The 22,287-nt window shown below is 44.0% G+C and overlaps 1 protein-coding gene across 1 annotated transcript in view; it reads left to right on the forward strand.

Annotated features, from left to right (window-relative positions):
• Positions 1 to 22,287, forward strand: part of LOC130405754 (uncharacterized) — a 164,063-nt gene that overhangs the window by 125,342 nt on the left and 16,434 nt on the right. Inside the window, exons 19-21 of the mRNA XM_056610933.1 lie at positions 1,802 to 1,936; positions 5,015 to 5,140; positions 20,570 to 20,614. Coding sequence (XP_056466908.1) covers positions 1,802 to 1,936; positions 5,015 to 5,140; positions 20,570 to 20,614 — 306 coding nt within the window. The remainder of the gene's footprint in view (positions 1 to 1,801; positions 1,937 to 5,014; positions 5,141 to 20,569; positions 20,615 to 22,287) is intronic.

Genomic DNA, 22,287 nt, shown 5'->3' on the forward strand with positions numbered 1-22,287 from the left:
GCAACGACAAATTAGTTAGCATACCGGGAGTTTCTTAAAAAAAAATGTAACTCAACAATCTCCCATCTTTATACTTGGCTGTTTTAAATTGGTTTGCGTCTCTATTATATTATTTAAGGTAGCAGGTAATCGACTAGTGTTTACTTCCTGGATGGACCTACCGGTAAAGCACAGACTTGGAAAATAGTCTTTTTTAATAAACTCCCCGCATGTTGAGTATAACTTTGGGTTATTTTTAAAACAATTTAACACTCACTGACACAGTAATGTTTAACTAGTATCTGAGGAAGCCAGATGTTACATTTCAGTGTTTTTCAGAAGACATATTTCGGTAATTCGGTAACGCTTTATATTAAGGTCCTTGTAATAAGCCTCAGTTAATATGTAATAAGATTTTATTATATGCTTATTAACATTCATTTGTGTTAATAAGACTATAAATAAGTGTTAATAATAACATAATAAACATGTTTATTGTGAGATTATAAGACTTTTATAAGCACTTATAAGAAACATTAATAATGGTCTGATCGAGTTCTTATAGTTAGTTCATAAACACTTTACAAACCCATTTAATGAGTCTTACTAAATTACCTATTATGTAATTGTAAAACCTTTACTAAGCATTTCTTATGCTTATTACGGTTAATAAATCCTTTATTAAACTGCCAATTAGGCATTTTGCAGGTACGTCATGATCTTAAGCGGGAACCATGCTTATTATGTCCAATGTTATTATTAACACTTATAGATAGTAGGGATGGGCACGAGTAGTAAATTCCAAACTCGTGTGATCGAAGGAATTCCTCGAGGTTCAATCGAGTACTCGTTTAATCTAATCTATTTTTAGAATGCACCGCATCTGCAGCAGGAATAGGCCTAATGATGAACGGCAATATTACCAACCAAACATGTAATGCTTATTCTCCATCAAAACAGTCAGTTATCAGAGTATTCATTATTTATTTTTGCAAACGTTGAAAACTCATTTTCCTTACAAAAATAAATATGCATCTCACAATTTAAATCACGTCGAACCAAGGCCTGTAACGGTTTAAAAAAAACAAAAACGAAACAAGTAGCCATAACCATTGCAAATAATTTAAAGCTGCAAATAAAACGGCAGCAAATGGACTATGGAAATACTCAGTGTTGTGATCTTCTCTACACGGCCGGGATTACAGCTGCGTCTTGCGGCGGTGAAAATAGCCGACAAACTTGGTTGCTGCGGGTCTGCTTTCCCGAACTCACCTTTGTGTTTCAGGAGCATATGTTGCAGCATAGTACTTGCAGAACTCTGGTAGCTCGATTTCGCTTGGCATATTTTACATTTCACCTTATGATCTCCTATTTCTTTAAAGTATTTCAATTCTTCGCTTTGCTTTAACCGCCATCTCTTAACTTTTTGAATTCTGGCGTGCCTGCACACGGCACGGCACGCGCCACACAGAAATTGTATACATTTCACTTGCTTTGTGCCCAAGGCATGCGTTAGTGGCGCCGCACAGAAAATTGATACATTTGCTTCAGAAAACTTTGTTTGTGTCGAGTACTCCTCGTTACAAATGAACTCGGTTGGTGGACAGGCAAACTCAAGTTTGCCTGTCCACCAACCGAGTTCATTTGTAACGAGGAGTACTCGAGTAATCGATTCCTCACGCCCATCCCTAATAGATAGTCTTATTAACACCAATTAAGGTTAATAAGCTTATAATAAGTCTCTTATTACCTATTAACAAAGGCTTATTACAAGGACCTTAATATAAAGCGTTACCGTCAATTCTATTTATTTGTCTTTCAGAGCATGTAAAGAATAAATTTGCTGGTCTGATGACGTCAGGCAGTAGCGAAGAGGGGAGCTTGTCCATGTCTGAGCCGTCCAGCCCTATGGACTTGGGGTCGTCATTTCCCCATGAAAAAAGTCGTAGCACGCATGGTGAGTTGAAGTCTCCTAGTTGTAGGTGTTATAATTCTACCTGTATAACTCTATATATCATGGTTGCTCACCAGATGAATACGTAGTTCATCTTTTTAACATTTTAAAACAGGTTTTATTTGGCCTGTTGGGGGTTCTGGGATACACATTTTAAACCTATGGCTCATTTTGAACAAAAGTCATATGCATGACTGAAGGGTCTCGCGAGTAGTCATGCAGTGGCTAAAAAGAAAGATGATCAAGGATTGGCTACTCAAAGCAGGTGTAAATACCTAATGGATTATTTTTTTCAAAAGGTATCCACTTAAGATTCAAGGTGGTGCAGAAGAGAGCGCAGGTTACAGAGCAGACAACATCATTTTGATTTTGCCACTCGCAGCAAGTAACAAATACCAGAGCTAGTATGAACATCAGGGCTTGACATAGCAAACCTAGATGACAGTGTCAGGGATGTCGGATCACAAACTCATCAAATGCTGCCTTAAATCCCGCCACCCACCCACCCATCACAATGAAACGTCTCATACAATTTAGAAACCTCAAGTCCGTAAACCCAGACCTAACAAATCTTCTCCAGTCTTCTTCTGACTCCGTCACCAACTACAACTCTGCTCTTGAGTCTGTATAGGATGATGTGGCCCCCCTGAAGAATCCCACAGTCTCCTTTTTCCAGATCCTCTCCCTGCTTTAACAAGGAGCTCCGCTCACTTTAAGTGGCAGGCCGCCGTCTGGAACGTCAATATAAGAAAAGTGGTCTGACGATTCATACACAGATGGTTGAGCAGCACCAACAGGACTTAAAAAATGCACTGAACTGCCACTATTCCCACCGTATTAAGAATCAATGTCAATTTTGTTTGCTCAAACCCCTTGCGTTTGAGTCCCCCCCCCCCCTCCCTTGTACACCTAGTGGTCAGCCTAGATAAAGCTTATGTGTCAAAGCTAGGACAGTGTTGGTGTCCTCCCCTCCAGTGCAGTCCGCAACCTGGGAGTGATACTGGACAGAAAACTATCCCTCGAGAACCACACCAAAAACATCACCAAAGTTAACTTCTTCATCCTCTGGAACAAAATCCATCACCTGTTCATCAATGCCCTCATCTCATCCCTTCTGGACAATTGCAATGCCCTCCTTGTGGGGGAATCTGCTAAATCCATCAATGGGCTGCAGTTAGCCTGGAGCTTTGCTGCCCGGATTCTCAGCCACGTATGTCAGCGAACACATCCCTCCAGTATCATTTGACCTCCACCATCTCCCTATCGGCTCACTCATTGACTTCAAGGTCCTAGTCCACACTTACCAGACCTTCCAGTCCGCTGGGCGTTCAACCTGTCCGACCTCCTCAAACAGTACTGCTCCTCTCGCTGGCTCTGCTCCTCCAGCGCCCTGCAGCAGCCCCGCTGCAAAGATGAGAGATGAGAAAAATACATTAATCAGGGAACATTGCTGCTCCCTGGTTGTTGAACAAACTCCTTCAGAGAAGTGGACCCAGTGCTGAAGAAAGACCCGCTCCCCGAATAATTATATCTGCATGTGAGGGACCGGCGTGGTCGCCCCACGTATCTGGGATACGGCCAACCATATTCAGAGAGTGTGGGCAAAAACGAGGGCAATTGTCTCAGGACAAGAAAAATGAGGCTTTATTTTCTCTCTCGTACTGGCCTCCCATCAAGCCAGCACCACCTTCAGCCCCCAAACACCAAACGAGGCAGCCCTTAAATAGGGAAATGAATTGGACCAATCAAGGCCATATGGGCCAAATAAACATGACACTAAATAAACAATCACCAAATACATATATACCCACACCTTGTGCACAACCTATAGATATTTACAAACCAGCTGTTTATATCAACACCCCCTGGGCTATTCCCTGATGCCATGATCCTGAGCTTCCATTACCACAAACTAAGGTTCTTCCGTAATCGGGAATAAGGGTGCGGGACCTCCTGGTCCAGCCCTTCCTCGGGGTCGGCGGGGAAACAGCACCCGACGCCTCCGGCTTACTCCTGGGGGGGGGAAACGTTCTGTTTAGTAACGTCGGGTCAACAACACGTCTCTTCCCGGTCAGCCCTCTCTCCCGTCTCCCCTGTCCCCTGCCCTTAAAGCTCCTCTCTCGTCCCCGTCCCCCAGGTGCCCCCAATGTTTTTGATTACCTGGGCCCGCTTGATGCTCCCTCTAGTGCAGCTGGGTGGAGGGGGAGGTATCTTCCTTCCACCACCCGTCCACAGGGAGGGTGATGAAGCGGCTGGCCCCTGGCCAATGGCGTGGGGTTGCCACAATACACAATATAATTGTAATAATAATAATAATCATAATAACAATAATAATAATAATTTCTCTTATGCGAGACTGTGAGAAGGGGGAGGGTTTCACCTTCTCACACTGCACCAGCAGTGTGAGAAATCTTCAGAAGCAAATCACTTTGCTTAATAACTCATACAATTGTTTAAATATATACGTACATGATGCATGATAGTAATGTTGTTGTATTGTGGCATCCCGCCACTTAAACCTCGGTCCGGGCGGGTCCGAGGTGGGGTGATTGACGGCGTATACTGCCGCCACCCACTGAGTGGCGACGAAGAGCATCTCTCTCTCCCCAATCAGCGAGATTGGGGGACACCTGGCCGGAGGCAGAGAAGCCATTATAAAAGGAGCATGAGGCCTGACATTCGGGGGAACGGGACCAAGAGAGAAGGAAGCGCTCGGGTCCATGAGCGGCAAGAGGCTCACGGAGGCCCTAGAGACCGCAAGTTTAATGTATTGCCTTAGATGTATGCAATAAATGCCGAGTGCGGCTTAACCCTCGCTAAACCGTGTGATCCGTACCTGGAATCCGGCTCATCCGGGCAGCGGGGTCCCACAGTATATATTCAAATGGTACTTAATGTAGGCTGACATGAAAACCATAGAAATGTAGGACACATAGGGAAATCAGCTTGGCCGTTGTGGCACTTTGATCAAACACTGAATCTGTTTGGTTTACCAGTAGTAGCCTTTTTTTTTTTTCCTGTATTGTAGTGGTAGAAAAATAAATGAATTCCATTTGCAAATTCTCTTGATTTGTCTTTCAGGACTTGTACAGAATCGATCTAAACCGGTTAAGAAGAAGCTGTCATGCAGTAGCGGACATGGGAGCCTTCCTGATGAGCGGTCCTCGTCTCCGCCCCTCAAAAAGCCTGCTAGTGACGGGACGCTGGGTGAGTAGAAGTCTCCTAGTTTTAGTGAGTCAACCTGCATAACCCTCTAGTCTATATCATAGTAACTTCCTTTCAAAATACATTTCACTTTACCAGATAATTAATATGGGACTAAGAAAATAAGTGAATAATATCCTAAGTAACTTGGCTGAATAAAACGTGCAAGTCTGATCTGTCCGGCCCTATGGACTGGGGGGCGTCGTTTCCACCTAAATGGCCTCGTAGGCTGCATGCTAGGGGTGTGACGATACACTCAGCTCACGAGACGAGACGAGACACGATATTCGGTTCACGAGATCGAGACGAGACGAGATTTTAAGAAAACTACAATGACAAAACATATGACTGGACCAACAGACTTTTATTTAACCGAGTTGCACATGCATTTTGAAATGTTTTATTATAACTCTTAACATTCATGAAATTGAAGCTAAAACTAAAATTTATAAAAGTTGAAGTAAATTAAATTAAATAATTCTCTTTTTTTTCAAGTCCAAACAATATTATGTGCAAAACCAAATCAAAGTTCTACTCCATCAATACAGAGTGCAAATAGTGCATCAGAGTCTGACCAAGTATGTCACTGACAACTTGGTATTGTCCGTGTCTTATCAGTCACTCTACTGCCATTCATAATTTCCATGCCAAACAAATGATTTAAAAGTGGCGGGGGCATCTTCGACGGTAATACAGGTATTTTCCGACGTCATTCTGGCTGCCTATGGCTGCTTCCCCTGCTTCCCCTCCTTCTTTTCCTTCTCCTTCGTAAGGTTCTGGCAGACTAGACGTATCAAAGGCGCATTACTGCCCCTACAGGCCACAAATAGAAGTTTGGATAGCTCACAAATCTCGCAAGACCGATTTTTAACGCGACGGGTAATATCGTCGAGTTTAATCTCGCGAGATCTCGTGGCACGAGATCTCGTCACACCCCTACTGCATGCTGAGTTCAAGTCTCCTAGTTGTAAGAGTTATTAGTCTGCCTGTATAACAGTCTATGTTCACCAGATAAATACGTAGTTCATCTTTTTAAACAAGATAGTTCCCTTTATCTTATGAACTCAATAACAATGTTGGCGCGACTATTGTCTGTGTTTGGTGCGTCTAGTCTAACTCCGTATGTGGTCTGATCGCAAGACAGCACCCTAAGATTAGCTTTGATGTCAGGAGCCCCTGGATGGCAAATAACCTTTGCTGGCTTGCTTCGGAGCAGCGGGGGCGGTATTGCGTTCGCTTTACCGCACCGTTACGAAAAGAGAGCTGAGCCGCAAGGCAAAGCTCTCGATCTACCGGTCGATCTTCGTTCCTATCCTCCCCTATGGTCATGAGGGTTGGGTGATGACCGAAAGGACGAGATCGCGGGTACAAGCGGCCGAGATGAGTTTTCTCAGAAGGGTGGCTGGCGTCTCCCTTAGGGATAGGGTGAGAAGCTCAGCCATCCGTGAGGAACTCGGATTAGAGCCGCTGCTCCTTTACTTAGAAAGGAGTCAGCTGAGGTGGTTCGGGCATCTGGTAAGGATGCCCACTGGGCGCCTTCCTTGGGAGGTGTTTCAGGCACGTCCAGTGAGGAGGAGACCTCGGGGAAGACCCAGGACTATGTGGAGAGATTATATCTCAACACTGGCCTGGGAACGCCTCGGGATCCCCCCGTCAGAGCTGGTCAATGTGGCCCGGGAAAGGGAAGTCTGGGGCCCCCTGCTTGAGCTGCTCCCCCCGCGACCCGACCCCGGATAAGCGGACGAAGATGAGAGATGAGAGAGGCTTGCGTTGCCCCAGCGCGAGTATGTGTGTGTGTGTCTGTTGGTCTGTGTGGGTGTGTGTCTGTCCGTGTGCAGCATGCGTGACCATAGACAGTAAAGTGACAGGTTCAAATGAGTGCGCGACTGCGCGTGCACCGCAAGTGTAACAGCCAGAACACATCTTGATTCTTGCAGTTTGGGCGGGTTTCTCCCAACTTTGCTCCTGTCCTCGTATCTCTGTTTAGCCTTCAAATTTCGCTGTCACTTTTGACTTTTGTAGCCAACACACAATAATGGAGTGCCAGATATTAAAATTGAGCCCCCATGGCCATATTTAAGCAAAAGGACATAGCAAGACATTGGAACTACATAACACCAAATTACTCTTACTTTTGATACTTAAAGGTCCCATGACATGCTACCTTATGGATGCTTTAATATAGATATTAGTGGGCCCCTAACACAGTAATAACACCGAAATTCAGCTGTCGTGCAGAATTACAGCCACTACGAGCAGACATGGGGGACTCGAGTCACATGACTTGACTCGAGTCAGACTCGAGTCGCAAATTTGAGGACTTGAGACTTGCTTGACTAACACTGATAAAAGACTCGACTTGACTTTGACTTGGTCTTCATGACTTGAGACTTGACTTAGACTTGAGACAGATGACTCTAAATGACTTTTTTAAAGTTAGATTAAAGGTTGGATATGTGATTTGCGATACGCCAGCAGATTTTGAAAATACGCAACTCAGATGGTCCTACCCCCTCTCGTTCAACGCTGACTCTGACTCCACCCATTCCAAGTACATGGACGCGCAATCACACACGAGCGCGAACACAGATACGCGAGAGTGAGCCAGGCTAGCTAGGTTGGAGTTTAGGGTTGTATTCTAGTGCTAGGTCCAAATGTGGATTAGCTAGTAAACTAGCTCCAGTAGCTACCGCAGGATAACAACAAACAGAAGCTTGCTCTGGGTCACGAGCTTTGAGTACGGGCACGCGCACGAAGAGGTCACGCGCGGGGAGCGGGGGTAGGGGAGTGCAGTACGACTGTTTGATTGACGTACTGTCCAATGCCACTCGTGGTTCTGAAAGTCATTGGCTGGAGTTTTTCGAGCCCTGCCCGTTCCACAGATGATTAACTTGTTTAATTTTCATGTCAGTAGGCTACTTCTAACTCAGTGGTTGTAAGTGTCTTTTTGTTCAAGGTGGAGGTAAGAGTTATGACAGGCCCTGCATCAAGTTCACCTGTTGAACGTGTGTTCAGCCATGGTGGGGTGATAATGTGACCGCATCATTCAGAACTCAGTGACAAAGTACTGTAAAATATTTTTTTTTGCAAATGCAATGCATTGTAAGTCGATGTATGTTGCGAGGCAGCAAGATTGCTTCCAGCTTTCAGGCTTGTGTATTACTATTTCCCATTCCAACACTATGTGTGATATTACTTTTAAAATATTCTTTTTTTTTCATGTCTGATGCCATGTGTTGCAAACAGGGCTCTACAGTGCGCCCATTTCACTCGCATTTGCGAGTGAATATTTTGGCGTGCGAACGAGAAAAACAAAACAGGAGCACGCGTGCCAGTGTCTTCTCCACAGCGCACTATACTGTGTGTTCACACCAAACGCGAAGGGGCGAAAGCAGCGATTCCATTTGCAGCGCGACACTTTTGCCCGGCACGGGCGAGCGCGTTCACATGGATTTCAGGTGGATTGCAGCACGCCACTTTTGCTCGAGTTGAAATATTTCAACTTTGCCGCGACATTCGCGTGATGACACTCAATCAGCGTTCAACAGCGTGGCCACTGAGTGACGTGTGTAACGTAACAACCTATCAGTTTTCAACCGGCCAACCGTTCCCTGCAGTGCAGTCCGGGGTGAACCGCAGCATGGAGGAGAAAGTGATTGTTGCAGTTTGCGACTCCCTGAGCTCTATATAGAATAGTATATAATCTAATATAATTGTATTGTATATATAATATCACGGCCAAAAGCTCTGTGCGACTCCGGATGGCCGTAGCGCTGCGGGAGGGTTTAGCGGGTTTGTTTACCTACGTTGCTATGGTTTACATGTCTTGTGTGTTCCAACGTTTATTAGGTATCTAAATCGCTGTCTAATCAATACTTCATTCACTGCCTCTTCCGTGGTCATTACAATATTATGAATAGACTGCGTGGAGAAAGTTAATGCTGTTACTGTAGTCGATAATGTCTACACATTCAACCCCCGACTGGTTGAAGGATTTCGGGTGGCTAGTTTATGATGCTAAGAACATGAAAATGTTCTGTACATTTTGTAAGGAAGCCCCATCGGCAATGGCAGGCTCCTCTCTGTTTATAACGGGGAACCCTAATCTGAAACGCGATGCTGTGGTGAAACACAAAGAGTCAACTAGGCATTCTCGCTGTCCCGATTTCTATATAAATCGCACCCAGCCCAATAACCCTGGTACGGTGGATGGAAATTGGTGCTGGTTTGTGTAGCCTAAATGTCATCTTTGGTGCTGTTGGTGTGTGCAATTTCTGCACGCTAATAAATGTTCTAAACAAAAACCTACTGTGCCCCCATTTTTTTTTCCTGTGCTCCTAAATTTTTAATTTGGGGGCACGAGTGCTCCTGAAAAAAAAAGTTAGTGTAGAGCCCTGGTTGCAAATAATATTCTACAACATGTAGATTCTACAACAAGGGAGATTGAGTGATTGACTTGAACTGTTCTCGTATACAGCTACCTAGAGGTTCTATTTGATTCTGTTCATAGGTTGGAGGTAATGATCATAAAAACATTTTCAAACTATGCACATAATGGTTTTGAATAGTTTGAGTTATTGTTATTGTTAAGACATTGTTATTGTTAATGTTGAAATAAAACTCAACTTATGAACCACTCTCTTTACCGATTTTTAAATGTGGAAACTGGGTTAGATCATCAGATTTTTGTATGACTTGACTTGTGACTTGCTTGATCTGAGCAATGACTTGACTTGTGACTTGCTTGATTCTCACCACAGTGACTTGGGACTTGCTTGAGACTTGAAGGTTATGACTTGAGACTTGCTTGTGACTTGCACATGGATGACTTACCCCCACCTCTGACTACGAGGCAGTCGCACATTGAGATTTCCCCAAATGCGCTGTTTTGGTGTCTGTAGCTTTAATATAAATGAGGAGGAGAGAGGCGGGTCAAGGAGGAGGGTTGGGGTGTGGCCCTGAGCAGCTTGCAGCCACGGTACCATGCACTCTGTTTACAGTGAATGTTTCGCAATGGTGAGGCGCACACAGCCTTTACCCGTGTTCTGTAAATATTCTAGAACACACGGGAGTCCTGGAGCTCTTCATCTAATTAATATCATATCATAAATAGATATCTATATCATATAATATATATTATCACGGTCAAAAGCTGTGTGAGCCTCCAGACGATATTATGATCTCAAACAACCGCTTCGGGTTCTCCGACGTCTCTGGTTCTTCCACATCAATCTGAAGTAGACTGAACCACAACATGGAGGAGAAAGCGATTGTTGGCCGCGATTGTTGACCGCGGTTGTCTCCCGCCGGAGCCTCGCTGCCGAGGGACCACCGCCTCGGCAGCGGTTAGGCACCACCGCCTCCTGCAGAGCCGAGGCGGTGGTCCCTCGGCAGCGGGAAGCGGGGCTCAAGCGGGAGACATTCGCAGCCAACAATCCCTTTCTCCTCCATGTCGTGGTTCATGTACTCAGTCAAAGCCAAGGTTCCATTCCCCCAATTCATTCTCGACAATGGCTGAGATAACCCCCACTACGAGTCTCATTGTGGAAATACCAGAGACGAGAGTCCGACGTGTTATGCGCCATAACACCAACAGCAGAACGGTTATCCAAATAACTAGGAAGTGTACAACACTTGCGTTACAGTACTGGAGCTCTATATCTAAATAATATCATATGATACATAGATATCTATATGAAACCAAAACCACCCTAATCAGTAGGTTATTATCACTGCACACAAACAGCCAGCAGTGGCTACTGCCAAAACAGACCCACTGCGCTAAACATGTACAGTATATGCTATACTACCCTCTACGTTTTCCCAGCCCCGGCTGACTAAGAAAAGAAAAGAAAGGAACAAACCTCGCCAAAACAAAACAAGAAAATAAATAAATAAACAACATAAGTTGGAGGTCTTACACAATGATAAGTCATACAGAGCTAAACAATTTGAAGTATGGAAAAACAGTGGCTACAATCAGCTCCTGGAATTAACAAAAGACCAAATTAGTTTGTTAATTATTACTTTCCTTATAGACAACTATAAAAACAATGATCACATCGCATCAATGCATCGCAGCACATGCATTTCTCATCTTAGTTCATTCATGAATTGACACTTTAATATACAGAACATTTACCTTCATAAAATCTTCAATACCCATTCATACCGCGAGCCATCCACAGTTTGAACGCGAACGAGGGAGCATGTACGTACTACCGCCAATGTAAACAACCAGGCACCAGACGACCGATACACTGAAATGTTAAACAACACAAAGTGTGTAAGCTTACGGCAAGTATTGATCTCTGTGCCTAAACAGGTTAGACAAAGACGCTTCCCTTACCTATCTCGTGTTAAGTCACAGCCGGCAGAGTTTCCACGCAAGCAACCAGCCACTACGTTAGTCGCGCCATCTGATTAAGAAATGACTGCAAGCCCTATTCTACCTGCAGCACTTCTGGTCACATGAGGTGAAAGCGTAAGGTTACCTCCCAAACCCAACTATGCAAATTGAAACCAGGTGCATCACTATCCCATTTGTACGGAAACGTTCTAAACCTTTTAATAAGACGTCGTCATGCAGTAGCGTACAGGGGAGCCTTCCGGAAGAGCTGTCCTCGTCTGCTAGTGACGGGATGCTGGGTGCGTTGCAGTCTCCTAGTTTTAGTAAATCGACCTGCATAATCCTCTAGTCTAGTCACCCCTTACAGAAGGCACAAAATGGTTTATTCCACCGCTGCACGTGGATTCCCCAAAACAGTAAGGCTAATGCTGGAGCGCTAATTTGCACCAGGATAGTCTCGTCGTTCCCCAAGAAAGGGAAATCGGGGTCACATAAAATAAACTAGGAAAGAGAAAAAAAGCAAGCTAAGGGAAGCAGAATGTTACCCTGAGGCTGAGAGGGCTATTCCTACCCAGAGAGGCTGATGGGGTAGTCCTACCCAGAGAGGCTGATGGGGTAGTCCTACCCAGAGAGGCTGATGGGGTAGTCCTACCCAGAGAGTGGGGTAGTCCTACCCAGAGAGGCTGATGGGGTAGTCCTACCCAGAGAGGCTGATGGGGTAGTCCTACCCAGAGAGGCTGATGGGGTAGTCCTACCCAGAGAGTGGGGTAGTCCTACCCAGAGAGGCTGATGGGGTAGTCCTACCCAGAGAGGCTGAGAGGGGTAGTCCTACCCAGAGAGGCTGATGGGGTAGTCCTACCCAGAGAGGCTGATGGGGTAGTCCTACCCAGAGAGGCGGATGGGGTAGTCCTACCCAGAGAGGCGGATGGGGTAGTCCTACCCAGAGAGGCTGATGGGGTAGTCCTACCCAGAGAGGCTGAGAGGGGTAGTCCTACCCAGAGAGGCTGATGGGGTAGTCCTACCCAGAGAGGCTGATGGGGTAGTCCTACCCATAGAGTAGGGTAGTCCTACCCAGAGAGGCTGATGGGGTAGTCCTACCCAGAGGGTGGGGCAGTCCTACCCAGAGAGGCTGGGTGGGGTAGGCTACGGCGTGTGATGACCTAAGGCGGTTTTATTGGTGTAACCTGAAGCTGTTGGTTTGCATCAGGTAGAAACACGTGATGGAAAAGAGGATAATCCGACCAATTAAAACCCTGCAAGATAAAGGAAGTCTGTTAAACACGAAAGTAGATTAATCATATTGGTCGATATTGCAACAGCCTACGTTCACAAGAAACTATGGAAGGTAAGCCGTCTTTGTCATAAAACTATCTTTGGACTTTATAACATCTTAATATAGGCCTACCTTATTAGGCTACTCGTAGGGTGACCAGACGTCCCGATTTTGAGTTGCATGTCCCGACTCCCGACAAAGGCCTTTCAGGACACTAAAATGTCCACTATGAAATGTCCCCTTTATTCCGCGATTAAATAGCCAACGTGGTCTTATTATAGCCAGATCATTAACTAAAAACTACATAAAAACATTAAAGCATCCAGCATATGTTTTCAACAATGTGTGAGGGCATAGGCAACAGGGATGGTCGATGCTGATGGGGGCCTGCCCGTAATTCCGACACCTCAATGGTCCGACGTCTCAATGGTCCGAAAATATTTCACGTTAGATCGACATGCCACTATGCCGACGGTTCAATGTTAGGAAAACGGAAACCATTGGTCCGAAGGTCCGTTTTTTTATCCGACTTTTCAAAAGGGGGCGCATTAGGCCGACGGTCCAATATGCCGAATAGGCATACATATAAAGAGTTTTATACCTCGCTCGCGCTCTCTCTCTTTTGTCACTTTGCTCTCCAATATTCATCGTGAATGTGATATGTAGGCCTAGGTTGTATTTTGGTGCTTAGTGAGAGAGAGTGAGAGAGGGAGAGAGAGGTATAAAACTATTTTTCAGTGTGTTTCACTGTTAAAAATATGTCCTGGTTCACACCCTGAACCATGAATGCTGCCTGCCAGTGAATCATGAGGGCCACTGTTATTGGACCCCCCCACACACACATACACACACATGTTGGCAGTGTTTTGTGTAATAGGTGCGCTGCCAACAGTCATAGAGTGTCATCAATGTATGAATATTTTGCTGGCTTGATGCTGATGCTTGATGCATCAAATACATTTCCAATGTGACGCATTCCGTGTGCTCCGCTGCTGTCCGTGTATGCTTCAAAATACTTCTCTGATCTGCTGTTTGCCTCGATAGTGAACACATTGGGGAAGTTGCTTTACACACACATACACAACAGTGCTAAATAACAAACAGTGACTTACAGAAAGCATTAACTTAACTAAGGCCCAGTCCACACGAAGCCGAAATGGGCGAAACCGTTCCGGTTTCGATCTATCCGGTTTCGGAGTATCTCCGTAAAGACGGAGTCAAGCGAAACCGGGTAGATCTGTAGAAGCGCTGTAGTACACATGCCAGGCCCATAAGGGGCGCTGCTTCTGCTACAGAAATCCAGAAGAAAATTAAATAGGAAGAAGAGGTGAGCATGCGCATAAAGGCTACCCCCCGAACCACCAGCAACACAAACAAACAGTCAGTCAACAGTCTCAATAAATAATGGCTTAGCAACCCGACAAGGGACATGATCTGCTGCAGAACGATTACAAGCCTGTGGGGTATTCCACGAACGGAGGTTTAACAAACACTGAGTTAACGCTGAACTCTAGGTCGATTGACCCTGTGCCGACTAGGGCTGTCACTTTTTATTCGAAGTTCGAATATTCGTTCGAAGGTGGGGTGAAAAGTTCGAATTCGAAGTGTAATTCTCCATTTGAACTGTAAAAATGTGCTATAAAGAAGAGAGCGGCGAGTGGCTTCTCCTCAATAAAGCGGCCCTCCTGGAACCCCGCTTCTCCCGGTTAGTCCACCTTTCCCCTGCACAGAAACATCTCGTGACTGAAAGCCTCTCACACAAGCTCACTGAAACGGAGACCGACGCTGATCGCACACGACAGGGAGAAAAGTCTGCTGCTGCGCTGGGCGCGATGGGCAGCCTGTTTGGGGACTTATACAGCACGGCGGACAGAAGCAGCTGCAACGGTAACGGAGAGCTGCGAGACTACTTGTAATTTTCTTTCCGTAAGGAATAAAAAGAGCAGCATGCCGTGTTGGAGGTCGGCCTCACAGATTGTTAGTTTATATAGGCTGTGTGTGCCATGGACGACATGCGCTCCGCATATCGCGCTCCGAGCAGTTATTGTTAATGTGTAAAAGACAGCCGCACTTGTGTGTCGGAGCTTCCTCTTGTGTTTACAAATGTGTTATCAAAGATGTGTTTTTATCCTGTGCTGTTATGAATTCAGTAGGTATACGTGAGGTATACGAGAGCAACATAAAAAATCAAGACTGTTGTCGTGTTCTATGGGGGGGGGGGGGGGGGTGTCGAATGTATTCGAATGTATTCAAATTAATTATGGACATTCGAAATTCGTTCGAATTACATTTTTGGAAAAAGTGACAGCCCTAGTGCCGACTAACCCAGAGTTTTCGGTTCCACAGCAGCGGTTATGCATTAGTTCAATCAACTCGGGGTTGGTTAACACAGGGTTGTGCGCGTCCACGCCAAACTTAAAAAGACGTGATGTATGGATCATGGAAACCCTGATCGATATGGCGAAACGGGCCGCTTATTTCAATGAAATGGAACTCCAGGTTCTCCTGGAGAGCTATGACGAGGAGAAGGACATTATCACAAGAAAAGGGAACGCTAAAGCCTCTGCAACCCGGAGAACCAAAGCAGCGGATCGCTGACCGCGTAAATGAGTTATCACAAGTCAAAAGCATGATCCTTAAAGGGACACTGTGTAAAAATGACTCCCATCTAGTGGTACAATTGTATATTGCATTCAAACTAATAGTGCTCGCTTGTTCAAAAACTACGGTGGGCAGTATGTGCCAAGAAGCTGTGTCATAACATCCAATACTACCTCATCGAGTCATTCGAGTGATGAGGAGGTTCGTTATTTCAAACAAATTTCAAACTGCATTGAATCATTAGTGTAAGCCAGTCATTTTCAACCTTTTTTGAGCCGCGGCACACTTTTTACATTTACAAAATCACCCACACACCACCAACCAAAATGAAACAAAATGACACTCCAACAAAGTACATTTAATACATATTGTAGTGGCGATTTGTCCTCAATATAACAATAACTTGAAAATTAAGAAATCAAACAAAGCAACGTAATCAAAATAGCCACTGAGGCACCAGGGGGGACGAATCTTACGCAGTGCAGGGGAAAGAGTCAACTGTCCAGTCGTGAATTTAGATTTCCTGCAGGTTTATTTTCCGATCATCCAAGCAAACAAAACAAATGTGCAGCAGTGTGAACCAGCAGCCTCACTCCTTGGTCTCAGCTGGTAAAAAACCATGACCCTTCCCAGTGCCTGTCTTACCTATTCCCGCCACCTCTATATATAGGCTACAAAAACAAAAGCATAAACAAACTCAAATGAACTAATTTATAATACAAACGAGAAAATAAACATAAGTCATATTATTTTATATTAAGCAAACAAACTAAATAAATATTTTACAATTAAATCTAAGAACTGCATAGCTCCAACACATATAGTTAATAATATAGTTTCTAAATGTATTTATACTCACTTAGTGTGAAACCTGGGCCTGTTTCGATGAACACAAAAGCGATATCCTGGCAGGAATGGTTGAAAGACACACGAAGCTCTTCCTCAACAGCTCTCAGTCTATCTCTGTTTTAATGTTTAATTACCATTAGGGCTGGCCCGAATGCCATTTTTCAGGCTTCGAATACTCGTTGGTTTTTTCAGAGCGATTATTCGAATACTCGTTCCAGAAAAATACACAATCAAAAACAACATTAATAATCCCTATATACTCCCTGGAACCGATTTTGACAGTATCTGCATATTTTGTTGAAGATTTAATAGCTTTTGAACGTTAATTAGTAGGCCTAAGTAGGTTGAATTTCTTTAGTTTTTCCCTGTGAAAGCGAACAGCTGTTGTTCCGTTCCAAATCAGCTGTCCATCTCTGCCCTTACGGGAGCTTTTCAATTCATCCTGGAACGTGCATCTTTTCAGGGAATTTGTACAATAAATCCATAACAAATACCGAATATTGATTGTCTTATGTGTCCATATTATATCCATTATATTGACCGGGTATTCCCAAGATGCTCTCGCTCTGCAGCAAGCCAGTCACAGTTGATTTGCGCGGCGCTGTACAGCGAACGTAAACAAACAACTAAGGTTAGTATTTCGTCAAGTATTACTTTTCCTCCCGAGATCCCGCAAATGTTGGGTTGTAAAGTAAAAGGAAACAAGATATCTATTCGTCCTCCACGTCTCTCGCTTCTCTGCTTGGTGTCGCTGACGCTTATAGTTTGCCTCCCTCGCTCTTGTAACGTCACGTACGTGGGAAAAAAAACAACGAAGCTCTGAATACTGATTTAATCTTCGAATACTAATTTTCAGAGTAGCCGTTAGCTGTAAAAATCCATAGATTAGCCGCACCGTTATATAAGCCGCAGAATCGAAAAATGGGGGAAAAAAGGCGCGGCTTATTGTTCGAAAATTAGGGTACATTATCTGCGACACTTTATTACAGCACAGACAGCCGACAATGGTTTATTATGTGATATTACCCACGGCACACCTGACGATCTCTCGCGGCACTACACTAGTGATAGTGAAGTATTTCAGTCATCATTCACGCTGGCTCAGAGTGAAAACGCGTTTGCATTTCCTGTACCACGTAGTGCTTTTTGTCCCTCTCGGCAGTTCATAGACCGGAAGAACATGGAAGCCTCCATGAAGCTTACCCGTCCTATGCAACTACATATTAATTATTCTTCGCTCAGGAGGATAAGTGAGATTTTTGGCAGAGATAATTTTAGACCAATGAGGACATATTTATGAATGAATACGTTGATTTGAGGTAATAAATGACAAAAATATTACACGGTGTCCCTTTAATATTTGAGCCATGAATCTATAAACATCCCAGTTAAGCATTCTTAACGTTCCTACCACATAACCCTTTTCTTCCTAAAAAAATGATGTACTCCGATGGCTCCCAAGTGGTATAAAAACATACAAACTGGTAAGCTTTTCCCACCATCGTATTGGTCTAAATTTAAATAAACCATTTTTTTTAAGCCAATCGTAAAAAGGCAGACAGTCGCCAGACTGGATCTGGCCCTCAAATTGTCTTGACCCCGGTGGAGAAGCTGTTAATAAACATAAATTCAGGGCGCCCTGGCATGGAGGGGGTACCTGGAGGTACCTCCTCAGAGAGACAGGGGCCATGTGAGGGTACCCCACTGGTTGAATGTAGGTTTTTGTGTTTTATGTTTTGTTTGCCTTCGAAATAACACATGCAAACCGTGTGCGTGCCACAGCGCATGTGTTCAAAATGTTTCTTTTTTTGGTAACTGGGTAGAAAACCTAAAAGTGACAATTCATCAACTTCACAGATCAAGATGGATTAGTGCTTGTAATGAAGCCGCCGGCTACGATCGAACATTCTCCAGTGGATGTAAGTTAGGACTATTTTATACTTTATGTTGTAAGTGCCTCTCGGCATAGTACTCAGACAAAATTGCTCTTTGTATGATAGGAGGCCGATAAAAATCTTGGATGGCTCATCGGAGAGGACTGAGATGTGCTCAGCATCTCCAACATTATAGATAAAACTACCATTTGCAAAAAAAGGGTAGAGGGCTACGCAAATAGTCTGGAGTGAACTGAGGCCAGGTCCTCGATTGGTAGTGTTTGCCATGTAATGCTGGAGAAGGCTATTTAAATATATTAAAGATTTGCGCGAGAATCTATGTATCTCCACTCCAGCAAAAAGTAATCCGATAGTCATCCGTCGAGCCGTGGTCTTATCAATCGCTCCCGGTGGATTGCACGTATAATTTGCGCTCCGATATCAGCAGTTCTCTCATCAAAAGGGCATGCCATTGTGAACACATGAAATCTGCTGTGAACGCTGGTTAAAATACCCAAAACCGGGTAATGTTTCAAACTTAACCTGGTCAAAACCTGCTCCGACCAGGTTTGATTCAGAGCATATGTTTCTATAGCAACTAACATACCGTGATCCTTTTGGAACGGAAAACCTAGGGTTACCGCAAACCCTGGGTTAACTTAACCCGGTTATGTGATAAAACCTGCTTTATGGAACACCCCACTGGTTAATCACTAAATGTGTTTTACCTGATTGTGTTTTCCTGCTCGATTTAAGCAATGCAGCTCAGGGTTTACTAACTTTTGCACACATGTAAGCAAATAATTGTTTTGTTTGAATCTTTAACTACACAATTGATATCTGGAGATTTTTTTTTTAATTGATAAACACACCTGTTATTTAATGTAAAACATACTGGTATTGATAAACATGAATTAATAATAGTTAAATAAAATTCCAATTAGGCTCAAGAGGTTGAAATATTTTCTAGCAGCGCTGCATGTCAACAGCTTATTTTAGTTACGTATTATGTTCATAAGAACCCATATTTGCCAGTTGTGTTTTGATTGTATTTATTTACAACCGTGTTAACTTTAAGAGGCACTATTACTGATTACTTTTTGTGGAAGTAACATTACTAATTGGGTTTTATTGTCAAATGCAAGACAGAGAAAGGCAGTGCAAGAAGCCATGACATTTAGTGGTTCACTTTGGTAAATACAGAAAAAAGTTAAAAGTTTGAAAGTGTTCTTTCCTTGTTCAGCTAAAATCTGTTTTATTTTTAAGTTACAATGCGAACGACAATCTACAATTATTTGCTATGTCAAATATCCTGCCACAATTTAGTAAAAAAAAATTTATTTTTGTATTTCAGTCACATGTTTTTTCTTTCAGTGTAGAATTATTTTTTATAATTATTTTTCACACATCACACAAATCAAAAACCTATCTCATATCCAAAGCTTGGATATCAATAAGCTAATGTTGCAGCTGAAATGTTCCCCACATCACAAGACATGTTGTGATACTATCTTTTAAGCACAGTAAATGTTTTTCTCCAAACATGTCAGTTGAACTACCCAGTAGTGCTTGTCTATCTACTGGTAGAAAGGCCTGTGTAAAAAGCGAAGCTTGAACTGAAGCTGGGTAGCTGGTTTTAGTATAGTAGGCCTACTGGTGCGCCCGCTATAATCTCAGATGCACCCCAAGGCATTCTGTTCTGGAACCGGGCCTGTTTCTCGTTGACTCACTTGTGTCGTTGTGTGTCCGACTATGCATGCTTTCGATATAATAAGAGCCGGTCAGTGGTAAAACAATAAGCACAATAAGAGGACGTACTTCGACAGGCGCCTTGCCCACAATGATCACAGTGCAGCCGGTTTGGTGGATTACGGCTGCAGGGTTGTCACTCAATGCTGGAGCGATCTTGGGTCACTTAGACCCAAAATGATCGGAAAATAGGCTCCAGGTTGAGAAATCCAGATGTTTCCCTTAACTCTCTTTCAATCCAAATCTATGAACAGCTCGTACTAATTCTACACTAACAATACATTCTGATTCATGGACTCACTTTGATAGATAACATGATACGTGACAAACATGATACATGATACAGTCTTGTTATATATGTTTAGTGTACTTCATGTGGGCTGTCCAGCCATGTGGAGAATAACTTTGGGTTATTTGTGAAATTGTAACACTCACTGAGGCAATGATGTTTGAGTAGTAATCCGAGGGACTCGGATGTTACATTTCAGTATTTTTTGTAATGTTTTAATTTCCGGCAATAAGAAGTTCCCTTATGTTCAAAATAAATGTGTTCTTTTATTTATTTGTATACTAAACTTAAGTTATTTTTCTGTTTTATTATCCTGCTAAGGAAGGCGATCTGATATCCAATATACAAAAATATTATATACAATATTACATGTCATTTTTAAATCACTTCTTCCTTGTAAAATTTCAAATTGGACACAACTGAGTGCATTAACATTTTTTTAAAACAGCAACACACAAAAGAAGAAGAGGACCAGAGGAACACCTGTTAAGGGGTGAGTTTTAAAGCTGATTGGTTTGGTTGCTTGATTGCCGAAGGGGCTGGTGGTTGAGTGGCCCATTGTTTCCAAGGGGATTTTGAAATCCCCTTGCAATTTTGCTTGAGTTGAAAACTCAGAAGAGCTGTCCTTTTCTCTGCCCCTCAAAATGTCTGCTAGTGACGGGATGCTGGGCTTAGCAAGCTAAAGGAAGCAGCATGTTACCCTGAGGCTGAGAGGGGTAGTCCTACCCAGAGAGGCTGAGAGGGGTAGTCCTACCTAGGAGAGTGAGTGGGGTAGTCCTACCCAGAAAGTGGAGTAGTCCGAACCAGAGAGTGGGTAGTCCTACCCAGACTGAATGTGAATGTGGATTCAAATATTTGTAGGGTTGTGAAATAGCGGAGTGAAAGACAGTGTTTTGAACCTCTAAAATGTAATAAAGAAAGCAATAAAAGGCACTGGTGCAAAATGAGGCGTTATGTAATCAAAACACTTAATTGTGTATCTATTTAAGTCAAAATGAGGCGTAGTTGGGACCCCTTTGGCCTTCCATTTGACTCCCCAGGTTTGACTCCACAGCAATCGCTCATGGGAAGCCAAGCGGTCATGACACAGCCCACGTCCCTATTGGCAATCACTTCCAACCGGTTGGCCATTTCCCCACAGAAGAGAAACAGCAGCAATCGTACATCCTACAGATTAAGCTGGCAGATCCGACGTCAACCCAGGTCAAAATCAGAGACCTTTTAGAGAAAACTGAGGAATAATTTAGGCGAGGGGTGGCGCCTGGGGGGAGTGTATAGGAGGCAGGACGGTTCGCATAATGTGTGCAGTGGAAGACGCAGAGTTTTGTTTACAACACATCGCAGATCGCGGATGAGACTTCCAACTTCGTAATGCTGACTCGCCAGTCGCATGATAGAAACACCATCAACACGTCGCCAACAAGCCCACTCGCTCTTTGTGAACTCTCCAGCTCTCCGATTCTCCGGACTTTACACTAGGGGCCTGGCTGGTAAACTCCTGGTAAACTCCGCAGGGGCGGATTCAGGATTTGTGTTCTCACATACAGCCCCTCAGGGTATTATCAGGGCATTATCCAGAGAGTGTCCGGCTTACAGCGCTTGTGTGGAAGGCTAATAAGAGATCTGATGAGAGGAGAATTTCACTGTTAAAAAAAATGTCCTGGTTCACACCCTGAACCATGAATAATGCCTGACAGTGAATCATGAGGGCCACTGTTATTGGAGGATTTCACACACACACACACACACACACACACACACACACACACACACACACACACACACACACACACACACACACACACACACACACACACACACACACACACACACACACACACACACACACACGCTGGCTTGATGCTGATGCTTGATGCATCAAATACATTTCCAATGTGACACATTCCGTGTGCTCCGCTGCTGTCCGCGCATGCTTCAAAATACTTCTCTGATCTGCTGTTTGCCTCGATAGTGAACACATTGGGGAAGTTGCTCTACACACAACAGTGCTAAATAACAAACAGTGACTTACAGAAAGTATTAACTTAAAGGTTGGGTATGGGATTTGCGAAACGCCAGCAGATTTTGAAACTACACAACTCAAATGGTCCTACCCCCTCTCCTTCAACGCTGACCCTGAGGGGGAGGGGGGAGTGCAGTACGACC

Source organism: Gadus chalcogrammus, chromosome 16 (genome assembly GCF_026213295.1).
Source record: "Gadus chalcogrammus isolate NIFS_2021 chromosome 16, NIFS_Gcha_1.0, whole genome shotgun sequence".
Taxonomy (NCBI): domain Eukaryota; kingdom Metazoa; phylum Chordata; class Actinopteri; order Gadiformes; family Gadidae; genus Gadus; species Gadus chalcogrammus.